At 37.0% G+C, this 12087-nt stretch overlaps 1 protein-coding gene across 4 annotated transcripts in view; it reads left to right on the top strand.

Moving 5' to 3' along the window:
- The window catches only part of chchd6a (coiled-coil-helix-coiled-coil-helix domain containing 6a), a 120701-nt gene that overhangs the window by 80830 nt on the left and 27784 nt on the right, over positions 1–12087 (top strand). For 3 of the 4 annotated variants that reach the window (XM_047362186.1, XM_047362253.1, XM_047362329.1), the window contains one exon: positions 414–549. The exons of the other annotated variant lie outside the window; for it this stretch is intronic. In XM_047362186.1, coding sequence (XP_047218142.1) covers positions 414–549 — 136 coding nt within the window. The remainder of the gene's footprint in view (positions 1–413; positions 550–12087) is intronic. 4 annotated transcript variants of the gene reach the window in all.

Genomic DNA, 12087 nt, shown 5'->3' with positions numbered 1-12087 from the left:
TCACAAATGAATGTCTGTGATTGAGTCAATAAACAATCAAATCAATGTTGTAGAATTTTAAATCACTGAGATTGACTTGGGTTAAGTTGTACATTTCCCAAACAATATGTAATAGTAGTGATGAGGAGTCATTTTAGTAAGTAGGAATATATTATACCAGTTGAGAGCTGAGGAAAGCAGAGGAGTCTTGTAAGCTCTGTGAGCATCTGCTGCTATATCTGCACCCTCTGACTACATGTATCATGTAAAAATCAGACAGAGAAGGCCATAATTGACACAATTCATTCCTACAGCTTTGCCGTTTTATTTTGTAGCAGTCAGTCACATTTATGTACAGGAGAGAAAATGTAGTTTTCTATCTCTTTAAACATAAATCCATCTCTCTGTATTTTTGTCTCAATGTTTTTTTACAGGTCTCGTAACACTGCTCCCGTGTGTCCTGGCCTGCAGGCTCAGATTTTATCCTGCTACAAGGACAACAAAGAGCAGACCTTAAAGTGTTCAGACTTGGCTAAAGAATACATGCAGTGTATAAATGCTGCAAAGAAGGTGAGCTTTTTTATTTCTAAACCTGGAAGGGGCAGGATTAGTACATTAGTACATTAAGACTACAGGTCCTTCTCAAAATATTAGCATATTGTGATAAATTTCATTATTTTCCATAATGTTATGATGAAAATTTAACATTCATATATTTTAGATTCATTGCACACTAACTGAAATATTTCAGGTCTTTTATTGTCTTAATACGGATGATTTTGGCATACAGCTCATGAAAACCCAAAATTCCTATCTCACAAAATTAGCATATTTCATCTGACCAATAAAAGAAGTGTTTTTAATACAAAAAACGTCAACCTTCAAATAATCATGTACAGTTATGCACTCAATACTTGGTCGGGAATCCTTTTGCAGAAATGACTGTTTCAATGCGGCGTGGCATGGAGGCAATCAGCCTGTGGCGCTGCTGAGGTCTTATGGAGGCCCAGGATGCTTCGATAGCGGCCTTTAGCTCATCCAGAGTGTTGGGTCTTGAGTCTCTCAACGTTCTCTTCACAATATCCCACAGATTCTCTATGGGGTTCAGGTCAGGAGAGTTGGCAGGCCAATTGAGCACAGTGATACCATGGTCAGTAAACCATGGTATCAGTGGTTTTGGCACTGTGAGCAGGTGCCAGGTCGTGCTGAAAAATGAAATCTTCATCTCCATAAAGCTTTTCAGCAGATGGAAGCATGAAGTGCTCCAAAATCTCCTGATAGCTAGCTGCATTGACCCTGCCCTTGATAAAACACAGTGGACCAACACCAGCAGCTGACATGGCACCCCAGAGCGTCACTGACTGTGGGTACTTGACACTGGACTTCTGGCATTTTGGCATTTCCTTCTCCCCAGTCTTCCTCCAGACTCTGGCACCTTGATTTCCGAATGACATGCAGAATTTGCTTTCATCCGAAAAAAGTACTTTGGACCACTGAGCAACAGTCCAGTGCTGCTTCTCTGTAGCCCAGGTCTGGGGAATGCGGCACCTGTAGCCCATTTCCTGCACACGCCTGTGCACGGTGGCTCTGGATGTTTCTACTCCAGACTCAGTCCACTGCTTCCGCAGGTCCCCCAAGGTCTGGAATCGGCCCTTCTCCACAATCTTCCTCAGGGTCCGGTCACCTCTTCTCGTTGTGGAGCGTTTTCTGCCACACTTTTTCCTTCCCACAGACTTCCCACTTAGGTGCCTTGATACAGCACTCTGGGAACAGCCTATTCGTTCAGAAATTTCGTTCTGTGTCTTACCCTCTTGCTTGAGGGTGTCAATAGTGGCCTTCTGGACAGCAGTCAGGTCGGCAGTCTTACCCATGATTGGGGTTTTGAGTGATGAACCAGGCTGGGAGTTTTAAAGGCCTCAGGAATCTGTTGCAGGTGTTTAGAGTTAACTCGTTGATTCAAATGATTAGGTTCATAGCTCGTTTAGAGACCCTTTTAATGATATGCTAATTTTGTGAGATAGGAATTTTGGGTTTTCATCAGCTGTATGCCAAAATCATCCGTATTAAGACAATAAAAGACCTGAAATATTTCAGTTAGCGTGCAATGAATCTAAAATATATGAATGTTAAATTTTCATCATGACATTATGGAAAATAATGAACTTTATCACAATATGCTAATATTTTGAGAAGGACCTGTATATCTGCAGTGTGTTAGTCAGGGGAGTTTTGTTTCTCTCTCCAGGTGGTCTTTCTGTGTGTGTTAGTTTAGGTTGTTAACTGCTTCATTTGATTTCATGATATCTCCTCTGCAAAGAAAACCAAAGAAATTCCTTTATTTTACCTTAATAAGTTTAAAGAAATGGAACAACAACATAAATGTTTCCTATGACACCTTAATGAACCATACACTTTTAGCCAACTTTGTGTTGGGGGGGATTAGTGCAGGCTGAGTGTTTTCCAACAAAGGTACCTGAAAAGGTAAGGACTGCGAGGGATAATAATTGCTGTCGGAGTGTGTGGATAAGAAAATGTAATTGATAACAGCTTTCAGAGTGAGTATCTGATGTAAAAATACAAAATCAAAGTTCCTCAACACAATTTATGCTGTTTTCCTCCTGAAAATGACAATGTCTCAAAATGACAGGCTTTAAGTTCACCTTGTCACCAGAGAGCTAATTTTGGGAAAACCTGGGGAAACACAAGGAAGCAGAGATAGAAAAACAAAAACTGAAACCTAGACAGTGTTATCCAGTGTTTTTGATCAGTTCTGTATGTGATCTGAACAGCACTAGCATTGCTATGAACGTGTGAGCTTTGGGACTGAAGCAAATGATAGTTGCAGCAATGATATCTTCAGTTTCTTCATTTAAACTGCATAATGGTGTTAAATCAAATTGCTTGCGCTCTATATTCTGTGAGTACAAATGGGATTATAGAACAAGAATGTCTGAATATGTGCCTTGCTGTTTGATATGTTGGCACAAATAATATTTTATCTCTCAAACTGCATATAAAAACTTACTTTCTCATTTAGGGACCAGGTGTTAAGTCATTCTAAAGGGCACACAATTATATTATTTGTTTCAAGATATTTTAGCCTCACATACCTTTTTATTGATTATATGACTTTTTTTTTTTAATCCTTCTATCTTTTGTTTTATTCATTTTTTCAGTCATTGTGCTCCACAGTTAAATCATCACTTAACCTGTCCATTAAACCTGCCTGGGATCAGCTCATAAGCAATTTATTTACAACATGAAGGGATAATAAATAAGATTATCTAGATTTGCATGCTCTTAATAGCAATGTTGCCTTTTGCACAGTTTGAACCGCTGCTTTATTCTTCATCTGCTGAGAAAAATTACGTTTTTTCCCAACTGGACTAGATTAAAATTCACAGAAAGTCTGAGAAAATAAAAGGAGAGGGATGAGAAGGAAGAGAAGCTGAAAGACAGAGCATTGGTATGCTACACTTCTAAGGTTTGTGCTGTAAAGGCATTTGAAGCCATAGCTGCTTATCATGTTAGATAACGACTACTACAGTTGATCATTGAGAATGTGTGTTTGTTGTGTTAGAATCGCTTGCTTCATTGCTGCGTGCTTTACCCTGCAATCCAAGATTTTTATCTTGATTGGCCCCGGAGGCACATTGCTAACTTTCACTCTGTCTGTGCAAAACTTTTTAAACTTCTTCCTTATGATGTGTCTATAAAAGCTTTGCATGTTATTTTAGTTCACATTGACAACTTTTACAACAATTGACCACACGATATTAGGAAAACATGCGATATGCGATCCTATTTGGTTCATTAAAAACATAGATTCAGAATGATCAGTCTAGCAAGATATTATGTAAAATAAAATAAAAATCATTATTTTTATCTCAACAACAAAGTTTTATTGAAAATGTTGCTTTTGGCCAGCGGCAGTGATACAACCTAGTTGTAATTCCTTAATGACTTCACCACCTTACCACTTGTGTACATTTAATACTTTTTATGCCATATTAAACAAATGTCACTTAATATATTACAAGTATGGAGAGTCTGAATGGTTAGTATTTAAATAATTAGCCGACATTTATTGCAGTCCAGGCAGTTCTTTACGATATATGTATTGCGTACAGTGATACTGCGATAACGATAATAGGCGATATGTTGTTCAGCCCTATTCTACAGCTTTCAATGAGAACATTTTATGTGCAATGTGATGAAATTTAGATACAGCAGAAGAAAATGTCCTCGTATGAACATATACATTTATGAATATTTTAGTTTTCTAATTAAAATAATGTGTTAATGTTGATGCTAGATGGCTGTAGATATTGTATCTATCATCCTCCACCTTTATAGGCACCCCTGGTTTCAGTTCATATACTTAGAGGAATCTAAAATATAAACATAATTAAAGTTATTTTAAAATGTTTTGTTTGCTACATAATTCCATATGTGTTCATTCACAGTTTTGATGCCTTCAGCGAGAAACAGCGTATAATGTAAATAGTCATAAAGAAAACCATTAAATGAGAAAGGTATTCTAAAACCTTTGACCGGTAGTGTAAAGTCAGATAACCTAAAGAACCTTAAACACATGCTGTTTGATGATTATGTAAACTTTGTTTTAGGCTGGAAAAATGTTTGACGTTAAATCAGAAAACTTTTAAAAGCCTTGGTATATAGGAATGTGGATGAACCATAAAATAATGCTGTAATATTATGTTTGCAAATCTGTATCCAGGATTTTAAAAGATGTTTTAGTCCCTGGTTGCATATTCTGTTTCCAGTGGTTGTTAGCATAACATTTAGGCATGCACCAATATCAGAATTCAGGCCAATATTGATTTTAGATATTAATATCACTGTTATGGCCGATAACCAATATTTGCAGATATAATAAATAACATATATCTCACTAGCCTTTCAACACTGCGAACAAACGACCAGACCGCTGACATTGCTACTCTGCTTCAGTTAAATGCCCCACAATTCTGCACTGTATCACTATAACTGTCCAATGCCCAATGCCGTCCCCTCCCCTTCCAGAAACGCATACGCAAACAGCAACAAGATGGTAATAAATATTGGTTATTAATATCGGCCCAGCTTTACTTATCGGACCGATGCTGATATGTTAAGAAATGACTAACAAAAGACCTGCATCAACGTAATTATATGTAGAAAAGCAGTGTTATAGGTTAGTTTTTCTCAGTCGTGTTTTTAAATAAAGCTTTCACCTTATGGCTCTTTTAAAAGAGTGATTATTAATCAGATATTACAGAAACTAGTGATGCAGTTTAAAAATGTATATACAATAAGTGTTCGCAAGCAGTCTCGAAAAGTATGGAATTGGCTTTTATCATTTTATCAGTATGGAAGAGATACAATTGAGTATGGAAAAGTGTTAGGTCTTCCCTTTTCTAAAGGACAATAACCTAATAATGCTTAATTAACATGGTGGATTTTACACTGATTTAAATTTAAATGACATGATGTATCTTTGATTTGCCACATCAAATCGTGATTTTAACATGTTCCTTTCAGTATTTTGGTTTTGACATGAAAAGCAAATGTATACTGATTTAAAAAAAAATAACTTTTTTTTTTCTCAATTTTATACAATTTCAAATTAGTTTAAACTAAACCTGTGATTTTTAGACTTCTGTTTCTGGTTAAAATGCCAAAGAACTTAAAGGCCGGGCTGATTTATTATAGTACAGGTGCCCAAAACGCAGTGGAATGGTCTTACAACATGAAATCTGAAGCCAGTTTAAGCATTGTTTTATTTCATGATCTAAGAGAATCCACAGATAAGACCCAATTACTGTCCAACATTAATGTTAACAGTGTTTTAAAAACCTTAGGAGAAATCAAAAATTTGAGTCTGGAAAAGTATATTAGATAAAAATTCTGTATTCCTGCTTGTTAGTATTGAGTTAAGCTGCTATGTCCTGACGCCTACTGCTCTGGGAGTCCCTCACCTCCAACCGAGGTTACACCAGGAGTGGTAAAATTTCTTTTTTTTCCTACAAAAGTGACTGTTATTCATATTTAAATACTAAAAACGTAAATGTCCTAGTCCAACAGATACTAAAAGTCCATCCCTAATCACTTTTTGAAATGGGTGAAAGAGAACTTAACAAGAACAGAAATCAGTCCTTCTCTTGATTTGTCATTCCAAGGAATCAACTGTGATGTGTTTTGATCAGTGTCACAGCGGGTCAGCGGACTGGCCTCATATCACAGATGCCTCCCTGCTGGGTTATGCAACCATCTTTCTGCGCTAACATGTGTGAGTCTGCTTAATGCATGTGAGCTTGATGAAAAACGAGGGGAGGATCCCACGGAGCCTGCAGAGTGGAAGCATACAACCTCTAGTCATCATCCGCTGGGAAGCGGAGCTCGACATGTTCACCGCTACACACAATACGTACACACTGCCCAGACACTTGGTGGGATTCTGTAGTCATTTATCTACACGCTCAGAGGTGAACATATTCACAAAACACACAGAATTTCGACAGTCTCTGTGGGATTCTTAAGTTATTTAGTGTCCGTCTCAGAGACAGCCTGGTTGTGATCAGTTTCAGAGATTTGTTTTACAGCGGAGCAAAAAGATGCAGGAAATGAGACATACTGATATGGGGCAGGGTAAAAAGCTGTGAAAGAAATCTATTGGAACACAACAGACTGAAAATAGTATGAGCAGATTAACTGCATTTTATCATTCAATAGCTTTTAGATCCATCCTTATAAGAAGCTATTTCAATAAACGTGATCTTCATAAAATTATCAGCCTCTCAAACCATTATAGTGGACTTGTGGCTCTCTCTCTGTGGCTCAGTAGGAAGAGTAGTCATCTTGCAATCAGAAGGTTGTGGGTTCGATTCCAGCTTCCTCCTGCCATAGGTCAATGTCCCCCAGTGCAAGGCACTTAACCTCAAGTTGCCTACCGATCTGCGTATCAGTGTATGAATGTGTGAGCGTTAGTGAGTGCAATTGGGTGAATGTGCCTCTAGTTTAAAGCGCTTTGAGTGGTCTGTATGACTGGAATAGTGCTACAGGTCCTTCTCAAAATATTAGCATATTGTGATAAAGTTAATTATTTTCCATAATGTTATGATGAAAATTTAACATTCATATATTTTAGATTCATTGCACACTAACTGAAATATTTCAGGTCTTTTATTGTCTTAATACGGATGATTTTGGCATACAGCTCATGAAAACCCAAAATTCCTATCTCACAAAATTAGCATATTTCATCTGACCAATAAAATAAGTGTTTTTAATACAAAAAACGTCAACCTTCAAATAATCATGTACAGTTATGCACTCAATACTTGGTCAGGAATCCTTTTGCAGAAATGACTGCTTCAATGCGGCGTGGCATGGAGGCAATCAGCCTGTGGCACTGCTGAGGTCTTATGGAGGCCCAGGATGCTTCGATAGCGGCCTTTAGCTCATCCAGAGTGTTGGATCTTGAGTCTCTCAACGTTCTCTTCACAATATCCCACAGATTCTCTATGGGGTTCAGGTCAGGAGAGTTGGCAGGCCAATTGAGCACAGTGATACCATGGTCAGTAAACCATTTACCAGTGGTTTTGGCACTGTGAGCGGGTGCCAGGTCGTGCTGAAAAATGAAATCTTCATCTCCATAAAGCTTTTCAGCAGATGGAAGCATGAAGTGCTCCAAAATCTCCTGATAGCTAGCTGCATTGACCCTGCCCTTGATAAAACACAGTGGACTAACAACAGCAGCTGACACGGCACCCCAGACCATCACTGACTGACGAGTTAACTCGTTGATTCAGATGATTAGGTTCATAGTTCGTTTAGAGACCCTTTTAATGATATGCTAATTTTGTGAGATAGGAATTTTGGGTTTTCATCAGCTGTATGCCAAAATCATCCGTATTAAGACAATAAAAGACCTGAAATATTTCAGTTAGTGCGCAATGAATCTAAAATATATGAATGTTAAATTTTCATCATTATGGAAAATAATGAACTTTATCACAATATGCTAATATTTTGAGAAGGACCTGTATATAAGTTCAGTCCATTTACCATTTGCCATTATTGAGGATGGTAGGCATTTGTTCATGCACACCTGCCTGCCAGAAAGTTTAGACATTAATGTCCAATTATAAACAAGGAGGGCTGACACATAAATCCAGGTTTCAAGGTGATCTGTTGGCTTTAGTAAACACTTTACTGGATGAGGTACTTTTAACAGATTCCAACGTGGACTCTGAAGCTCTTGTCCTCTCAGATCTCTTCACTCAAGGAATACAGCTCCAACAGAAGACGCCTTCCTGCTGCAAGGGCTTTATCCATTTATATTGAAAGTCATCATTCTTGGCAGTCATGAAGCACGACACAATAGTTTTGCAGGTCCTGGTAGGATATATTTAGTTGGTACTTGAATCCATCATGAATGACTTCCTTGAGTTTGTTTCTTGCCAACTTTTCCAGAAACCTAGTGAGGTTCTCAACATATGGTTCAGGAGGTCTTCTGCAGCTGTACACAAAACAAATAAATTCTAATAAAGGACAAATGTGATTTAACAGTTGAATTATTAGTGCATTAGTCATAGATAGCAACTCTGATCTGTAAACTGACAATTACTATGTGTCACCTGTATCTGGGAACACTACATAAGATGTATTGTACAAGTTCACTCTTTTCAATTAGACTATTTACACCAAGTATGTCCAAAATGTGGCGTGGGGGCCTTTGGGGCCACTGGACTGAAATTGCAGATTCAGATGGAGACTTTTTTTTCTTTTTAATCTGAGCGAAATTTTTTACTGACAAATTAAAATCCTCATAAAATGAAAAAATCTTAGGTGCAGCACAATGTATTATTCTTTTTTATTATCTTGCTTTTTTTTGCTTTCTTTTTAATGTCATAGTAAATAGGAGCACATATATCCATACTGTCCCATTTGACAAAAAGTTTGGACCTCAATGTTTTACGCTATTACTATTTAACAGAGCAATGTTCCTTAATAGTACAAGCAATCATATGTACTATTAGTGTATGCAGTTCTGTGTTATTATAACCTGAGCTGTAAAAATGTCAAAAATGAGAGATGGTGTTAACCTTTAATATAACTATGTAAGTAATAAACGTAGGAAAATGTGAAAAAAAGAAAAAGGCAAGAGATAAGTATTTACCAGCATCCAGATAAGCTAGTGGAGCCTCAGCAAGGGCAGAATGTGGTCCAGTTCAAGTTCAGACTTCTGAAACTTCACATGCTGTTATTTCCCCCCCTTAAGCAGGGCCAACTGCTGAGGCACATGCACAGGTTTACATTTATTTCCAAAGCCCTGCTGAAGGTTACATAGGTGTAGCAGGCTTTGGATCTAATACCCAGGGAGTTAAAGCTGCCCATCGCACTAAGGAGGTAGAGGAAAATATACAGAGCCACACAGAGAGAGACGTGTGAGAGACAATCAGAGAGCAGAAAAACATTTCAGGGAAAAAACAGCAGAGGGCTGGAGAGTGATTTAGAAACACTCCTTAGTTTGTGCATCTGGCTTTTTTCCTACGCTGATGAAATCACAAAAGTGATAAAGGAATAGTTTTAGATTAAAATTTAAATATTCAGTATATGGGCATATTTGTGCCTGCACTAAACCAATTACAGACTGCTATTTGAAGACATGGGGGACAGCAGTGGTCTTTGTTCTGGAAAACAAAATATGCATTTTAGAGACCAGTCAAAGTTAGCTAAATAATTACCCTTTGAAGTTAATAAAGCAAGAATTCTAAGAGTGTATCTTCTGGTTGCTTGTCCAAAGCAGAGCTGAGAGTAAGGAGTGTGATTTTTGCATTTGTGTGTTTGTCCTTTTGGCAGTTTGTTAACAAGATTATGTAGGAACTACGTGGCCAAGTTTCAGGATACTGATGATATTACTACTAGGAGTATGGAGCTTCATGAAGCCTTTATTAAAATAGTGAAACACACCATTTGTCTTGTTTGATAAGGTGTTCTTTAAATGCTGTAGCTTAGTTGGAAATCCCCTTTAAGTGCTCTTAACACTTACTGTTACCTTCAGTTCAAACCAGATACCTACTGTATTGAAAGACAGACCTTTTTTTCTTACTTTTTCTTGTTTTAGCTTAGTTAGAATAACCAAATTTATTTAAATTTGCCAAATGCCAGTTATCAAACCTGCAAGCTTCCACTTTTCTCCTTCAGACTTAACGATGCCCTTTATGGCTGAAGACTTCAATTTCATCAGACCACTGGGCATGTCTCCAAAAGTAAGGTCTTTGTCCTTAAGTGTGTTTAAAAACTGTAATTTGGCTTTTTATGCATTTTCTTGAGTATTTGCTTCTTCCTTTCTGAGTGGCCTATTAGCATACAGTGCTGTGCAAAAGTAGTTATACAAAAGTACATGTTGTAAATTTTGATAATCCTAACAGACTCAAAACCTTTAGTCAGATTTAATATCAGACAGTGAGAAAAAAAGGTTGTCTTTTTATACAATATATGTAAATACCTGGCTTCAACTGTTTCCACCCAAAGGTTGGACAAACAAAACAAAATGTCACCACCCCTTTTTGTCATATTTCAAAGTAAAAACTGCATCATTGAGTAGCTGTTGTGATGCAGTTTAACATAGTTTCCACTGTAACTCTTTCACTGAAGAGCTGACTGTAATAAAATGCCACAATAACTCGTCAACAGGAAGTCTGTCCTGCAAGAAGAAATCTATCTACTGTCAGCATGTGACTTTAGTGAAAGATTATTAATATGGGTGTCCTAAGCTTGATCCCCGTTATGTGTTGGAGACTTTTAATTTGGGTCAAGTAAGGAAGCAGTTATAACAATGCAAGGTTGTTTTGACAGAGCCAACTAAACTATGTGACAATGCTTGCTTACAAACGTATTGAAACTTCCACCAGATTTTAACTGTTTGGGAACTCTGAAGAAGAAAAGATATCTTGAAAGCGGAGAAATACTGCAGAAATACCGTGACTGGCTAACCATTAGCCGCTAACAAATTTACTTCATTGCTTTCTATTGGTGCACAACTAAATAGCCATAGCAAAGCCTTTAAATGAGCCTGGACTACATTCAAATCGAAACATCGATTAACACGAATATTTAAACTGATTAAATCTAGGCTACGTTCCTCTAAAATATACGAATACTTTAAAACACATTTTTAGATTTCGGAAACCTTTAATTGCAAAAACACATAACGGACAAACGTGTTTTTATGCATATATAATATATTAACAACTCAAACTTTATTAAAGTTATTTTAAAGAATCTTTGAATGAGAGCTTATGATTTGTGAAACCTTTTACTTACTTTGTAACAACAAAATCAATTGGGATTCTTAGTTTTTGAAAAAAACCCACATCTCCTCGTGTTCTGGTGAGCCCACTATCGCGAATCAATCATCTTGTGAGCTGAATGTATAATTTAATCAAATGTATCAATTATAGCAAAAAATCTTTTTAATTGGTCATTGCATACCAGTTTTATTAAAGTATTTGCCTTGATGTAATTACTTTAGTAATGTTCACATAACAGAGTCCTACTTCGTCTAACAATGGGAATCTATTTTAACATTGGCTGGATACTTGGATCTACCTTGGGTGTTTTCTAATTTACATTGGACGACACTACAGGGAAATAGTTTGCAGCTGAGTGTAAGTACCAACAACTCCAAGCAGTAATATTAAATACTCACCCTGAATCATATAGTGCAGCTTGATGGGTGTAGAATAATGCAGATGAATAATTGCCTGTTGGGCCTCCTCTGCAGCTTTATATCCATGTTTAAAATTTAGATTTAATTATTCTGTTTTGACTTAAGGAGAAAAACACAACACTGGCTCTGATAGAGCACTAGAACTTTAAAGTTGAAGAAGCTTTTAAACTTGCCCATAAACTATTTGATCAAACAATTTTTATGTCAGGGATTAAGATTGGTTGTTTTTATTTTTAGTGCTATATCCAGCACTTTTCATAGTTTTGGCCACTGCTGGTAAAGATGTGTATTTGGATAAAAAAAGAAGCCCACAGCATTACACTTCCTCCAATTTAAGAGTGTTAATGTGTGTTTTTCCATATTCCTCC

This window comes from Girardinichthys multiradiatus, chromosome 1 (genome assembly GCF_021462225.1).
Source record: "Girardinichthys multiradiatus isolate DD_20200921_A chromosome 1, DD_fGirMul_XY1, whole genome shotgun sequence".
Taxonomy (NCBI): domain Eukaryota; kingdom Metazoa; phylum Chordata; class Actinopteri; order Cyprinodontiformes; family Goodeidae; genus Girardinichthys; species Girardinichthys multiradiatus.
This window is presented reverse-complemented; position numbering and strand designations above follow the sequence as displayed.